The 17,139-nt window shown below is 36.7% G+C and overlaps 1 protein-coding gene across 2 annotated transcripts in view; it reads left to right on the forward strand.

The window, feature by feature from the left end:
• Positions 1-17,139, forward strand: part of TRPC4 (transient receptor potential cation channel subfamily C member 4) — a 208,226-nt gene that overhangs the window by 175,965 nt on the left and 15,122 nt on the right. Inside the window, exons 6-8 of one of the 2 annotated variants that reach the window (XM_025462421.3) lie at positions 1,856-2,169; positions 9,691-9,886; positions 12,939-13,148. In XM_025462421.3, the coding sequence (XP_025318206.1) occupies positions 1,856-2,169; positions 9,691-9,886; positions 12,939-13,148 (720 nt within the window). The remainder of the gene's footprint in view (positions 1-1,855; positions 2,170-9,690; positions 9,887-12,938; positions 13,149-17,139) is intronic. The other variant, XM_025462422.3, reaches the window with a different exon arrangement.

Below are 17,139 nucleotides of genomic sequence, written 5' to 3' on the forward strand. Positions count from 1 at the left end.
TTTTGGTGAACTTAGGAATGTTCAAGAGCAGTTATCAACATTTAAAAATAGAAAATAATTTCCTTCTAGCTCAAACTTGATTGTTTTAAATTGTCACTCAAGCAAGAGTCTGGGTATTAGAAAAAAATCAGAAACTTGTGATGTATTTTCTTCCCAGGGAGATTTGAAAAATACTATCTATTAGTTTCAAGAGAATTAATTAACATTTGTAAAGGTCTTTGGTATAAAATGTAATATAAAAAGAAAGGAAATATTCTAAAAGTCTGATGGGACTCATACAGAAATCCAACTTTTTTTTTCCTAACATGATTATTAGGAAAAAGATGCAGTTGTCTAGACATTTTTTAGGGAAGTGTATGAAGAAGAGAATTCAATTTATTGTTTGGTTCCTACAGAGGTTTAATTATAGATTTTTGGAACACGGTATTTCAAAGAGCATTTTTAAAAAAATTTTTTATTGGAGTTCAGTTTGCCAACATATAGCATAACACCCAGTGCTCATCCCCTCAAGTGCCCCCCTCAGTGCCCATCACCCAGTCACCCCAAACCCCTGCCCACTTCCCCTTCCACTACTCCTTGTTCATTTCCTAGAGTTAGGTGTCTCTCATGTCTTATCACCCTCACTGATATTTTCACTCCTTTCCCTTTATTCCCTTTCACTAATTTTTATATTCCCCAAATGAATGAGACCCTATAATGTCTGTCCTTCTCCAATTGACTTATTTTCAACTCAGCATAATACCCTCAAGGTCCCTCTACCTCGAAGCAAATGGTGGGTATTTGTAGTTTCTAATGGCTGAGTAATATTCCATTGTATGCATAAACCACATCTTCTTTATCCACTCATCTTTTGATGGACACCGAGGCTCCTTCCACAGTTTGGCTCTTGTGGCCATTGCTGCTAGAAACTTCGGGGTGCAGGTGTCCCAGCGTTTCACTGCATCTGTATCTTTGGGGTAAATCCCCAGCAGTGCAATTGCTGGGTCGTAGGGCAGATCTATTTTTAACTCTCAAAGAGCATATTTGACCTTGTTTTTAAAAACGAATATAAATTTACTTCAGGAATACAAAGGATAAATTCCATTTTGCTCTTTATATAGTTCAGAGTTAAGATAATTCAAAGCTGGCACTTTAATTAACTGAGTCTTACTTTTCAAATAATTGCTGGTCAAAGTCTAGTAACAGCAAGAATGTTCATGTAATATCACGTTTTACATATTAAATATAAAAAATTAACAACTCATTGACTTCCAGGGTGATTTCCAAGTTGGGTTTTATCTGCATTTGGAATATAACAGATACAAAGCACTGATAGTCGTGCCCATATTGGTCATTACTATTTCCAGGGCAATGGACCAGAACTTCCACTTATTATATATAATTTGTATCCTACATGCATTCATCTAGACTAGGCAAATGTGTCAAATACCGTAAGTAAAACCATTGGTAATTTTGTTCAAAATTTAGTAGTTTTCCTTTATAATGTAGCTTTCTTTGTTACCATGTTGCTTTTCCCCATATAAAATCAGATTTTTTTTTCCTATGTAGCATTTTCTTTTTCTCTTTCTAAAGTTCCATCAGAAAGGTCAAGGTCAGATGTAATTCACATATTAACAAATTACTACAAATGACAAGGACAGACCAGGCAGGCCACTTTTATTAAAGCTTAGAAATTATAAATGGCTTTAATAAACTGTTATTTTTGTGTAGATGGATATTGCTGCCACCATCACGGAGGACATTGGCCACCGTGGAGACCCTACAGGCCATCATGCTGGATCTACCTGTCCTGAACTTGACATAGTCATATGTATGTGTTTGTTTTATTTTCTCTTTGTTTCTCTTTTTTCTCCAGTACAGCGCACTTAATCCACGGGAATCTTGGGACATGTGGCATCCCACGCTGGTGGCTGAAGCTTTATTCGCCATCGCAAACATCTTCAGTTCCTTGCGCCTGATCTCGCTGTTTACGGCAAATTCTCACCTGGGGCCTCTGCAAATATCTCTGGGAAGAATGCTCCTAGACATTTTGAAGTTTCTATTCATATACTGCCTAGTGTTGCTAGCGTTTGCAAATGGCCTAAATCAATTGTATTTCTATTACGAAGAAACAAAAGGGTTAAGCTGTAAAGGCATACGATGTGAAAAGCAGAATAATGCATTTTCAACGTAAGTCAAACAGACGCTTTTATTGGTAATTTTATGCAGAATTCAGAGTATTACATTATGAATTTGAACCATGACAAGTGGTTGCAAAGAAAATTGTGCTTAATGCAGAAAATGGAATTAACAGGGCTTTGAATACAAATGGATCCTTCTGACATATATATATATATATACAGCATATTTATTTTAAATCTTAGTAAAATGGTCTTTTAAAGGACCTCGTAGAAAGGAAAGCTATATATTTAGTTTTAAAATATGGAATAAAGAGGAAACTTCTGCCCTACTGACAGCTTACAAGCATGGTAAAAGACAATCTATGTAAGTACTTTTTGAGCTTTCCTGTGTTTTCTGGATAGGAAAGTCCCCCCACGTGTTCTTTCACTCTTCACACACAAAAGAATCTAAACATGTAGAAATAATCCAAAATAGGAACCCCAGGCTAACCACTAACCACTATAATTATGCACACAAAACTCTCTGTGCCCTTACACTCGATGAGCAGGAGGTCTCATTCAGTGTCAGCCTCTGGTCATTCTGAGGCAGGTTTGCTGACAGCACAGGCACATGCCCCCTTGTCTGACACCCACACAGTCCTCGTGGAACACACCTCTGCATACCTGTGTCCTCTGTGATCACCAGACAGCTGTGATAAGCAGTTCATTCGCAGATGAATGAAGAAGTTAGGTAATGTTCCTCCATGCCAGAACTGCAAATAAATAAACAAATGATCCTTCTGTAGGTGACTAAAAATCAGACCCTCTTCAGGGGCTGTTAGAGACTTTTATGTGAAATAAGAGAGTACAGCAATTTCTCAAACAGGAAAAAAATCAATACCTTCATATAAACTAAGTCACTTACGACTACGATATTCTTGTTAATTCATTTCCGTACCTGTTCTATCTTTGATCCCAATATTTAAAACTCCATTTTAATTAATCAGCATCTACTTCTTTGCACATAAAAATTTTAATCTCAGCCTTAGCAGCCTCGGATCCTTTCAGAAATAGATTTGCTACAAACCATGAGTCATAGAGGAAACAAAAGGTCATCTCAGCTTCACCTTATCCCTTCATCCCTTGCTCCCAGCCTCAATTCTTCTACTCTTTGGCAGTAGTTCTCCAGCCTGACCAGCTACCTCAACCCTGTCATCTTCCTCGTGCCCTGACCTTCCTGTCATCTTTATGACCCCAGACGGGAGGGGTTCAGTGGAAGCAATGTAGCAATGTAGCCCTTGAAGCAATGTCCTTGTGACTAGCGTGGCCCTGGATTGTGTCTCTGTTTTGATACTGGAAGGTCCTCTTTCCCCACTTGTTTGTGCTCCTTGACATGGTAATTTGCTCCTGGTGGCTGAGACTAGAGATGTACAAGGGTCAGATCCCACCAGCTTCATGCGTGGCCTCAAAGTGAGCCTCTTACAAACGTCCTGGATACTGTCTGCTGTCTCTTGATTTCTGATGGAGAGCCCTTCTGCTCACCGGCTTTCACAACTTCCTTGTCACCGCGTACTGCATGCACCTGCCTCCACCATCCCACCTACCATCTCCTTCTCATCCTGTGCTTTGTCTACCGGGGGGGAACTTCCACGCAGCACCTAGAACTGAGGTACCTCGGTTGTGTTTAATTCGGGGAGCAGTTCTGGTTCCAAGATTCAGCCCCTTCTCATACATCCGATTCATCTGCACTTAACCCCCTCCTAATTCATGATCCCTGAGTTCCCAGGAATCACATTGCCCTCTTCCTGGTTTTGTGGTAAATGATTACAAGTTATGAACCAATTTTACTCTCTGTCCAAGAAGTTCTACCGCAATGGAAGTCTGAGGCAAAAATATCTAGTAGAAATTGCATGCTAGAGGCAAATGTTAAGCAAGGTTAAATTGCTTGGATTGTGTGTTATTTTAGTGTACCCATGCCAGTAGTCTCCTCTATTTTCATGAAACGCAACGGATACTGCATATCTCAGAAATTAGAGGCCCAAATCATTCAGCCCGAATAAATCAGGTATTCTATGTGAATTTTTTTCCAGATCATAGAATGTAAATCTGCAAGCAAGAGATTATTCAAAAACTAAAAAATATAGCAACAACTCTTAGCATCACTAGTGTACTAGAATGTATAGAGTGTCCGAGGCAGGCATAAGTCACCTGTCCCTAGATGACCCTGTTTCAATATAAGGGGTGCCAGTCACTGCAAGGGGATGTCTAGTGATGCCCTCTGGGCTCCTGCTCTACATTTTATTTCTTTGCTTCTGTTGGTCTTTGGTTTTCTATTTATAATTTCTTTTTATTAATTTCTTTTTATAATTCATAATACTCCATAAATTTCTTTTTTTTTTTTTTTTACTACCCATTGCCTCAGATTTTATTCCATCGGAAGATTAAAATACAATACTTCATGTAAAGTACCTAATACAGCGCTTGCCATAGAATATGATTTAAAAAGAACTTAGCCACATTGCATCTGGTCACGATTATCAGTAGTGGTAGAACGTTATCTCCTACCACTGTCTCCCTGGTTCCTCCCTATTACTCCTTCCATTCAGGGTGAGAACGGAAGCTGAAACTCTGAGCCCTGGGTTTCCCATTCACTTCTGCCTCTGTCTCTCTCCTTCCTTTCATCCAAACAATCCTGAAAAGAAGCCTGAACAGGATATCTTGTTTTCTTCTTACTCATTCTTCATCCAGTGGCGATGTGGCTGTGGCTTCCATCAGTCCAGCAACACTGCTCTAGAAAATATTTGGAGCCTCCATATCCTTACTGTCAAGGGTGACTTAGCTTAAAACTTAAACTGTCTACATCATGTGACTCTGTTAACACTTTACTATTGAAATCTTGCCCTTTAAATTCAGTGTTTCTATGTCTTTATACTTTGTCTCCTCAAATTTTTCTCACTGTTCTTTGATCATTGTATTTCAGTTGTTAGTTTTAAATAGTGATATCTTGCCTCAGTGACTATCTTCAGATCATGTTACAGGAGCCCCGTGAAGACTCCTCTGTGCTTTTGGATGCAGCCCTGATGTCTTGAGGGATGTCACTAGCACAGAACTCTCTCCCTAAGATCTGTAAGTTCAACTGTCCTTTGATGCCTCTCCATGCAGATCTCCTAAAAATTTCAACCCAAAACCTGATCAGAATCGCTCGAAAAATTTGTTCTCCTTCCTCCTCAATTCTCTTTCTTGGCCAGTGCTATCACCACTCACCCAGAAACTTAAAACAAAAACTTGTGCTTTATAATTGATCCCTCCTTCCCCTGCCCCTCTGCACACAATCCTTGGTATCTATCTCTGCTCTCTTTGTTATCCCGGCATCATGTTCCCGTGTTCACTGCCCATGCCTAAATCCCAGTTCCCCTGCCCCTGGTCTCTGCCTCCTTCTCTATGTCTTCCATCTTGTTCCCTGAGTGATCTTTCTAAACCAAAATCTTGACACTTACCTGTTTAAAGTGTCTAAATGCTTTTTCATTCCTGACTGGATACAGCCACATTCCTTAGCATGACACACAAGATCCCTCAGTGATCTGTCCCTTGCTTCCTTGCTTCCTTATCTAGCTCCATCTTTCTCCATTCCCCAGTAACATTTTACTCAACATTTTCTAATCAATCCCCAAATATATCATATTCTTCTCTCATCCCAGAATGCCCTTTTTCTCCCTTCCTAGTGGCAAAACTGTCTTCTGCTTTCCAAATCCTACCTCAGATGTCCCTTTTCCAGATGTCTTCCTGATCCTCTCCTGACCGTGAGCTCCCAATGAGCACAGACTGATCTGTGTCTTCGCTGTCTTTCCTTTCAGTTCCACCAGCAAATGGACACTTCTTTCTGTTCTTTTTAGGCTTCCGCATTGTTTTCTCTTTAATATGGGAAGAACTGCATGATACTAAAAAAACCCCACAAATATCTGCTCACTGAAATGATTCTACATGAAATTTTAAATTAATAGTCTTTGCTCAAGGAACTCGCTTATGAAGAGAGAAGCATGGGCTTTATGACACATATTGGCTCATTAGAAAAATCCTTTTATGTTTATGGAGGTATATTCTTCAGAATTGGAACTGGCCAACTGAGCTCATACTTCATCTGTTTTAATATTACATTATTCCTTATAAACTAAGAATAAAATATTCAGATGTGTTTTCTGTTAATTGATGTTTACTCATCACTTTCATCTCAAAAGATAGAGGGAAACCTCAACTGTGAAATATATTACTTTTTACTTGTTCTCTTTCTCCAGCTATTAAGTATTTAACTGGGGAGCAAGCTAATTTTTTTTAAGTAGCAACTGAGAAATATCTTTGAAGAGCAAGAGACAAAAAAGTTATCTTTGGAAGGCAATGCTGTAGCATCAATCCATAGAAACTTCCAGGTTTTAATCAACTAGGGTTTTATGCTAAGTATTATTTAGTTAAGTGTGGCGTTATCCTCAAAACCGTTATATTCTTATCTCACCAAAGAATAAGGAAAACAGTTGTTATGTAATGGTAGTCTTCAATATACTGCAGCTAATGACTTTTCAATCTATGGGTGATCTTACTATCCATAGTTTTGGGAATCACTAATTGTGGAAACATTTCTAGAAGCAGTGGCTTTAAAATGTTAACATACATTGATTTTTTTAGTCCATATAATAAAAGAATAATTCACATAATAGTATAAATAAGAAACAAATTTAGGATTGATACTAAAGTCTAAATCTAAAAGTTAATATATTTTGGTTAAGTAGAACTGTTCTGCACATCTCACTTCTGATTCATTTCGCTGAAGAAAGGAAAAGAAAAGATAAATAAGAATGAAATCCAGAATTAATCACAAAGTGTCACCTTATTTTGAATTTTCTTTTCAAATGCTAATTAAAAATACATATAAACGTTTTGCCAAAGGGTTTGCTAATATTCTCTAATAATTAGTAGTTCTTATTTAGACAGAAGCAAATCAGTATTATTCAACCATAGCAATCCATTTATTCTACATTAGTTTTTATTTGAACATTTAAAAAAGTAACTGTTACGGGATTTATGTGGCATTTTATATAATTTATTATTAATTATTAGCACTTATATTATGTGACTTCTAGCTTTCTCTCTAAAATGCTATTGATATCAGGAAAACCAGCTGAATTATATTTGTATATTTGTGGTGAGAATATACGTCATTTAGAAAGAATAAAATTATCTCACATTGAGCCCAAATGACAGTGTCATTAATTTTAGAAATTGTCCTTAAAATTACTAAAGATAAGGAACTTAGGCCTTGGATTAAATTTACTTATTTCCTGAGAAAGTTTTCAAAGAATTACTTAGAGTAGCCTTTACTAAGAGCCAGTGAATTAAATTAAACTTTGCCTGATAGTGTTAGAATCTGACATCCTGGTTGTCCTTTAACATAGTCATCTCTATACGTGATGTACATTGCTGCTGGCATGACAAAGTCTGATTAAGGTCGATTATATCAGCTCCTTTACCATTTTATGATAATTTTCTCCATTGTTGGATAGCTATAGCAAAGTAAATCAATAAATAATTACATTTCATATTTTATAATTAAAATTTAAACATTTAAAATATGGAACTTATTTTTTTAAAAAGCAATAAACCTGAGAAAAAAAGCCCTGAATGCCAATTAAGATATCCTTAATTAGGTTCTCCCACTTATACTGTAGACCAGAAATTCATGGAAGTTTTCAAGTAACAGGAATTTGATCCAAATCATGCACAGGATCATAGCCTTTGATCCTCTGAGTAAGGATTGATCTTAGTAAGGGCAGAATGTAGAGTAAGGCATGGCTACAGGAAGAGCAGGAGGTGACATAGCTGAGGACCATTAGATCATTTATTCTGAGAACCAGTGTTAATCTGAGTCATCTATTCCATGTATCTTTTCTTTGGTAGTTACTTGGCTTATTTCTGTTCAGTTCTCTTTTCTTTTGTTTTTGTGGTCTCAAACCTTTGGCCTCTCCTAATTCCAATGCCTCACACTCTCCATCATGACATTTCAGCCCCTTTTGGCTGCTGCCTCATTCTCTTGATATTTCTAATGTAAATTTTTATAGAGAGGAAATCTGATAGTGTAGGCTCATTTTTTTCATATCAGTCCATGCCATTAACCCTTGGTTGGCTTCATATGAATTGGCTTTCCTTGGGTCACTTGATCTCTGAAATCCTACCTCCTTAGTCACCATTTCAGGTATGAGAATATTTTATGTTTTTGTTTCTGCAATATGTGACTGAAGTCTTATTTTAACCATTTGTCAAAGAGTATAAAAATCCTGTTATCTTCTTATTACATTACGGTAAGATGTTATAATGGTCATGCTGAAACAGTTCTTCATTTAGGGTCAGACACTCTTCATCTTACCCCATTTCTTGGTCTAAGTTAAGGAAATTCTACTTTCAGTAAAACACCAGAGTTCATTCATTGGTAGGGATGAATTAAATGTTCTCAGAAATAGAAAAAAATAGTAAATTTTGGTATTTGAGCATTCTGACATTTTGCCATCTTACAGGATTCACCATGTCAACTTGAATTGTAACTGTGGAAATCCACAATGATAACATTATTTTTAGTCCTTCTACAACCAAGAAAGCAAAAGCATCTCAACAAACTGACATCTTTCAAAGACTAAGCTTGAGGATGTATCATTTATTAACTATCAGTGCCCTAGAATACTGGTTAGCAAGTTTTCTGTGAAAGGGATAGTAAATATTTTAGTCTGTGTGGGCCATATGTTCTCCATTGCAGCTACTCACCTCTATGATTTTAACACAAAAGAAACCATAGACAATGCAATGACCGATTATGGCTGTGTTTCAATAAAACTTTATTTATGGACATTGAAATGTGAAATTATAAAATTTTCACATGTCACAGACTAGCTCTTTTGATTTTTTTTCCCAACCACTTGAAAAAGAAAAAAAAAAAAAACATTCTTTTTTGTTTTGTTTTCTATTTTTTCCCTAATTTTATTTATTTTTTTGTATATTTTTTATTGGAGTTCAATTTGCCAGCATATAGCAATAACACCCAGTGCTCATCCCATCAAGTGCCCCCCTTAGTGCCCATCACCCAGTCACCACAACCCCCAGCCCACCTCCCTTCCACCATCCCTTGTTCATTTCCCAGAGTTAGGAGTTTCTCATGTTCTGTCACCCTCGCTGATATTTCCCACTTATTTTCTCTCCCTTCCCCTTTATTCCCTTTCACTATTTAGAAAAAAACATTCTTAATTCAGGAGCCATACAAAAACAGGCTGTGTGTCAGATGTGTTGTCCCTTCTCTAGGAAACTAAACACCTTTCAAAGCTCTTGGAAAAATTAAGTACACCTAGGAAAATTAAGTACACTGTTTGTACTATATGATGAAAACAATTTTCTTCAATTCCTTTTATTAAGTTTAATTTTGCAATTCTTTAATGCTTTTTATTCAGCTTAATCTTTAAATTAAATAAATATAAAAGGAATAAAGGTCTATTGTTATATCTTACTGTTCAATAGTTCTATTAATACAGCTATTAGTGTCATTTTATCTTTATTCCAGGTTGTTTGAGACACTCCAGTCCCTGTTTTGGTCAATTTTTGGGCTGATCAATTTATATGTGACCAATGTCAAAGCACAGCATGAATTCACAGAGTTTGTTGGTGCCACCATGTTTGGGACGTACAATGTCATCTCTCTGGTTGTCCTACTCAACATGTTAATAGCTATGATGAATAATTCTTACCAACTCATTGCAGTAAGTTGAATAACTTTATTTTGATTCAATATTTCCTCCTAGAATATGTTGTTTCTAGCCAAACTCTATCCTATTTATCATAGAAAACAGAGTCTGCAATTGACTATTGAGACAGAACAGAATTATAAATGTGTAGTTTGAAGTTTTTAAAACAGTATTATACCACAATTGGCAAAATACTAATTTAGTTTTGTCATATTATGAAGGATTATAAAATAAACTAAATCTATCTTGCCAGGCAGTCATTGGTTATGGCAGGCACTGGGGAAGGTATGAAATATGAACAAGTGGCTCATCTCTATGCAGCGTCCTTGGCATTTTGTGTTGTCTCTGTCCATTTAACCTACAGTCTTGGTTTAAACAAACTCATGTCAGCCTGGCAAGATACAAAAGCTAGCCTAGAGAGGAGTCTGTGGGAAAATGCTACAGGATTTTCATTTTCTCAAATCCAGAAAAGGCAATGTAGGAGTAACCCTCAATTCTACAGCAGAGTATGCAATACTATATATGTTTATTTGAAACTCTAGAACCCAAACAAGTTAGTTTATTTATTCATTTATTCAACAAATTCTTATTGAGAACATTATGTTGCCAACTACTATTCTAGGAACTAGAAATACAGCAATGAATAAGAAAGCCAAAGCAAAACAAAACAAAACAAAAACAAAAACAAACCAAAAAAAAAAAAAAACTGAAAGAAAGAAAGACAAAGCCCTTTGTCTCCTTGAACTTACCTTCATATCAATGGCCATTAGCAATAGCAAACAGAACAAACCCATACTGGAATTAAATACATTTAAGTTTTTCATATTTATACTTGAGGCAGGTAGCATTTTATAAGCATAATTTATAACCATAATTTTCTCTTTAAATAACTACAATTATATTGCATCTTCGAATCTATTGCTAAACCGCTGAAGTGTTATTTTGAGACACAGCATTCTGAATTTCACTTAAACTGTCTTTATAGAGGCAAGATACCTGTCACAGATGAAAAACTGCATAAAATATGATTTTTATTTACTGATTCACAAACTTAGTATTTGCATTGGATATACCTAGGTCCTAGGATTTGCAGGTGAATATCTGAATTTGTGGAGCTTCATTTAAGCATATTGCAAATATGGATTTTTTAAGAAAGTCTCTATGTACTTGTTTCAGAAATTCTGTGTTCCTCTGGTCAGCATAACAAAACATGGATTCTATTTTCCAGAACACCTTCCAAAAAACAAGGAATCTCTAATTATCAAGCTATAGATAGAGAAACTGTATATACAATTTGGATCCTATAAAACATCAAATGTATTGATTTCATCAAGAAAAGAACATTATTTAAGAATAGTATGACTTTTTTTCTTCTTTATGGGGTGTGTCTTTCTAGGTGACTTTTTAAAAAGATGAGAACAATCTTCAAATCGCTGTATTTGTTTAGCTCAAACTCATAAACTACTTGAGAGGAGAGCAGACATGGAGAACAGGTGTACCTCTCAGCATCATGGGCATGATGGCTCCTTGGAGCATGAATATGCCAACTAATTGAATTTCACCTGCGTAACAGAAGGTGGTTTTGGTAATCACCAGCATAGAATATTTCATTTCCAGTTTCTCTGCTATAGATTTTGTTATAGACCCTCTCAGAATCCCAAACCATGAGCAAAAGAGTCTGCCTTGTGTTAGCCATAAGGGAGCATAATGAGGTCTGTATAATCTTTAACTTGTGCCTCCCGGAGAATCAGAAGGCATAGAATCTACTCAGGAGCCAACATTTACCGAAGTGACTGCCTTTTCATTACCTTAAGCTGATTCAGCTGACCCCCATTCTCCATGACTATAGCAAATGATATATACTTTAGTTCATTACTACAGAATCTATAAGCCTGTTTAGAAAGGAAGCTGGGGAAAGTGGAAGAAATAGAGGAGAGGAAGAGGGGAGAAAGGGGAACTGGAACTTCTGTACTTCTGTCTTTTGATCAGTGCATCCAATCAACATTTGCTAAGCAACAATGAAGGCCACACATTTTCTAGATATGCTGATTCCTGTAGAAAGCACAATCTGTCCAGTGTCTAGACGAAAAATCTCTATTGCTCAGAGTAGAAATGTGTATATAACACATCTATTCATTAGCACACAGCCACTTCGGAATATTAGAATGAAACATGGTCTAATGTTATTCTCCTACTCAGAAATCAGAGGTCTTCTTTCTAATATTAATGGGTTAAAATGAACTATTTTGAAATCCTAAAATGTATGTATGCTTAATTTCTACCACCTCCTACTTCCCAGATTTTTCTGCTTAAATCAGATTTGTGGCTAATTTAAGAGGGGACTGGCTGCCCTATCTCTGTCACAAATGTTAAGTTTTTCTAGGAAATAAATAAAGTGGAATGATTAATAATGATGAAAGGGATAGCTTCAGGCTTGCAGGCAGCAACTAACCATACTCCTCTCTCTGGTGCCATTTGGACAAGGTTATGTCAGGGTTCAATACTGTGTCAGAAATCCTATTCTACATTTGTTTGAGGAACTTCTCTCTGCATTTGTGCTTGTTGCCTAAAGGTGGACAAGAATCGTTCACATAGAAACATATCCAGTGAGACTTTTCCTGGAAACACCAGAAGGCTGAGCCATGAGCAGTCATGCAGGTGCCATTCACCTAGGCAGGGATTCAAGGCCTTGGGTAAGACATAAAGGCCTGTTTGTGGCCAAAATCTAGTGCAAGTGAGCTAATGCAAGTCTACAGTGCAGGAAATGAAAACTCATCTTCAAGTCATAACTGATCACTGCAGTCTCCTTAACACGGAGTTTTTTAAGATGTCAGTTTCACAGAAGGAAGGAAGGATAAAACCTGACAAGATTACTGTGACTCTTTACCAGGGTAAGCTGTCATCTGAAATGTTTAGATGACTATCCCCTGGAGTCAGCTTGGTTTTCCTAAGCAATTTAATGAATGTTCCAAGAGCTGCTCCAAGTCAAGTTACAGGCTCTCTGTGAGGTTTATCTCACCTCAGTAGTGAAGAAACCTGTCAGCAGTTGTCATATTCTCCCGTTCAGGACCATGCGGATATAGAATGGAAATTTGCTCGAACAAAGCTTTGGATGAGTTATTTCGAAGAAGGAGGTACTCTACCAACACCTTTCAATGTCATCCCGAGCCCCAAGTCTCTCTGGTACCTAATCAAATGGATCTGGACACACTTGTGCAAGAAAAAGATGAGAAGAAAGCCTGAAAGTTTTGGAACAATAGGGGTAAGAACACAGCATGTTAGTATTACCTTTTTTTTTTAATTGTGTATTTGAATTTATTTAGATTGCTTGTTGGATATTTTTGCATTTTTAGCCTTTTTGTTTTTCCTGGTTGCATTTTGGTGACCATTTATTGCACAGCTGCCATGTCTGAGCCCCACTGGACATGGACGTCTCCTGGATCCACCACTGAAACTTGGGGAACTAGCTTGTTGGCCCTGATTTCTAGCTCATTTCAGAATTGCAACATCAGGTTATTGGTGGCATTCCTTATTCATTGTCTACTTCTCTCTCTTGGGATTGGAAGGGAAGATGGCTGTTCCAGTCATCTAGGCTCCTACACACAGTGTTTAATGTTTGGCAAAAATTTCCCAACTAAATGATTAAACAGGTATTACAATTTGAAAATGTTGTACCATGTTCAAACATAGTGACTTCAGAATATGTTGAATTGCTCAACATTTTGCTTCTACTCCCAATCATTTTAAATACCACGAAGCTGTGTTTCTTAAAAATGTTAGGACCACTCAGAGCCATGCTCCTGTTATACTGTAAGATTAAACTTCCTTTGGAAATTTCTTTCATGCTGGAAAGCAAGAGTTCAAGCGCTTCCATCAGAAGAGACAGCGACTTAGGTCTTTGTTCCAGCCAAAGCACTGACATGGGACAAATTATTCTTCATTTCCCTCTCACTTAATTTCCTACTTTTCAAAGTTCTCATAGTTATGTTTTGAGAATTCATATTCATAACATTCATTAGTCATTTTGAATGGCTCAGAGATACTGCTCTGGAAGTATTCTGCTATTTGAATCACCAAGTGATCCTAGTTACCTACTAAAATTTTTAAATTTGTTTTTAATTTTATTTAACATGGCTTTTGACTGCTAGCTGTCCTAAGTGATTCTTCTCACTCATTAACTTCGTTGCCTAGTAGGCATTGTTATCAGCATCAAACGGGGCTTTCTCTGCTGACAGTGGCATTGATTTTGCTGCCATGTCAGTAACATTTCTAATTTTAAAGAGAAATTGACTGGCAAGGGCGTATAGCAGAGAGGTGGTTAGGAGAAGTGGTTTTAAATTCTTATAAATTCTTACCCCATCAACTTAGAGGACTAAAGTTTGGGCATATATCTGATCTTAGAAACTGAAGTTAAATTATGATGAAAACTTAGCCTGCAATCCTCATACTAATTGATAGACTTTACCACTAACTTTAGAAAGAATGTAATTATTTTACTCCAGATGTTTGATTTACTCCAGATGTTTTAAACCTAAAAAATAGGTTTAAATTATTTAAAACTGGGTGTAAAATAAATTTAATGACTTAGGTTTAATAAGCAGTTATTGCACACATTCCACATGCCAGCCAGGAAATGGGTGATGGGAGGAGGTAGAAAGGCATGCTTTCATCCTTGAGGGCATCATTTCTCATGTGGGAGATACAAATATGAGACCATATTACTATAGTACATGATATATAATATATTTAGCATTATAATATTGGTACATGCAAGATGCTGTGACAACAGTGTAAGAAATAATTAATATCTTCCATAAGATAAGCAGAAAAAGATTTCAGAGAAGCCAAACTCTGGTTACTGTCTTTCACATTAAGATACACTTGTCCTTTTTCACATCTTATTTTTAAATTCATAAGAAATTTATTTAATCAATCCCTGAAAAGATATTAATGATTAATACAGTTCTATGCTATTTCTCATAGGAGTATTTTGATTTTTTTATTTAAAAATTTTATTTATTTATTCATGAGAGACACACAGAGACAGACACATAGGCAATGGGGAAGCAGGCTCCCTGTGGGGAACCTTATGAGAGACTAGATCCGGGGACCCCAGGATCACACCCTGAGCCAAAGACAGATGCTCAAACACCGAGCCACCCAGGTGTCCCAGGAGTATTTTTATTTCTTTTTGTTTTGTTTGTATTTCATTGTGGTTTTGATTTGTATTTCCCTGATGGCAAGTGATGCGGAGCATTTTCTCATGGGCTTGTTGGCCATGTCTATGTCTTCCTCTGTGAGATTTCTGTTCATGTCTTTTGCCCATTTCATGATTGGATTGTTTGTTTCTTGGGTGTTGAGTTTAATAAGTTCTTTATAGATCTTGGGTACTAGCCCTTTATCTGATACGTCATTTACAACTATCTTCTCCCATTCTGTAGGTTGTCTTTTAGTTTTCTTGACTGTTTCTTTTGCTGTGCAGAAGCTTTTTATCTTGATGAAGTCCCAATAATTCATTTTTTCCTTTGTTTCTCTTGCCTTCATGGATGTATCTTGCAAGAAGTTGCTGTGGCCAAGTTCAAAAAGGGTGTTGCCTGTGTTCTCCTCTAGGATTTTGATGGATTCTGTCTCACATTTAGATCTTTCATCCATTTTGATTTCAAAAGAGTTTCTGGCTCCAAAATAAAGATAACACACAAAGAAATTTGTCCTTAATAGTTTAATTTTAGTGAATAGCAGAGAGAATCTTGGGTTTTAAGATGCCACGAAACTTGTAACACGATATGGGGCCCTGCTCTAATATTTTAAGAGATCCATCTGTGCTGCCACCAAAATAATAGAAAACCCCTCAAAGAATTTAACTTCCAAATCCCCCGTCAGGCTCCCCAGAATCCTCCCACTGTTGACACATTGTTAGGAATATGTTACCAACATTTCTTAGATGCAAAGAAGGGCTTAACATTCATTTGGGATTTCCTATTAAAGCAGTGATTCATGCCTTTCAGAGAGAGAGGGTAAATGGCTTAAGCTAAAAAGCTTTCTTTTCTGTACATTACTGGTCCCCAGAAAACCACATTTCTTTTTATGTCTCTATCTCTAAATTTGAATATTTTGATCCAAGCCTATGCACAGAAAGAGAATTCACAATTAACTGTGTGACCTCAAACCATTCCTTTCTCCTTAGCTACATATATCATACTAACCTTTGGTAATGGATATTTTTATGCTTTGGGAATTTATGACAAACTAAATAAACACTGTGAGTCTTCTCTGTCTTCTCTACCTTCATCCCACTCTCAGTCCTCCCTTTTCATCAAGGTAAGGCTTTGAGCGAACACCAGCCTAATCAAACTCAATACTACAAATTTACTGTTTGTCTAGATTGCATTTCCAGGATAGGGAGGACATAGTATTTTGGTTTGCATACTTATATTTGAGTTTTAGACATGTAGATTTTAGAAGGAAATAAATAATAGGTATTACTTATAAAGAAAAATATGAGATAAAGGAAAAGGATATTCAGAAGGTTGGGTAATATTAATAGAAGAGTTAAATGAAAAAATAATGCCAAAAAGTAATTGATTCTGCTGTGAACTTATTTTAATTTGGTTAATCCTCTTGACAGTTCATTAGTGGAGACAAATGAAGACAAGGAGATATACACATTGTCATTAATTAAAAGGTGACTTTGAAGTACCAGTGACAATCACTCTGTATAACCAAGGTATGGCTTAGAATATCGCATTACACTTCAAAGGGACCATAGAAATCATTTAGCTCAACCGCTTCCTCTCAAAGAGAACTTATTTACCATGCCCAGTGTCCCTTGGTGACAGCTGGGGGAAAACCGGGTCTTTTGTTTCCCAAATCAATGTGCTTTCTGTCACCCTCCGTCTTGATTCCCTGAAAAATCTAATAATGATGCAAAGATGCCTTCCATGTTGAAAACGTATGTATCTTTACATTTTTCTCCATAGCTCTTGCAGATCCTATCATTGTTTTCAGCTCCCTCTCAGATTCTTGTATCTCAAAACCTTCCTTTCACAGGCTGGCTTACCTTCTGTTTGCATCTCAACTGGTTTATATTTAGGCCACATTTTGAAGCAGAATTTTGATGCTAAACTGAAGATAGAGTTTATGCAGTCTGAGGCATTTTCTCTAACCTTCCCGACTTGTGATTCACTTGTTACCCAGCAGCTGCCCAAGTGTCACACTGGTGCTCCTTCCCTTCTCATGCCCAGGCAGATCCTGCAACCAGTACTCTTCAG

The sequence above is a fragment of the Canis lupus genome, chromosome 25 (genome assembly GCF_003254725.2).
Source record: "Canis lupus dingo isolate Sandy chromosome 25, ASM325472v2, whole genome shotgun sequence".
NCBI lineage: Eukaryota > Metazoa > Chordata > Mammalia > Carnivora > Canidae > Canis > Canis lupus.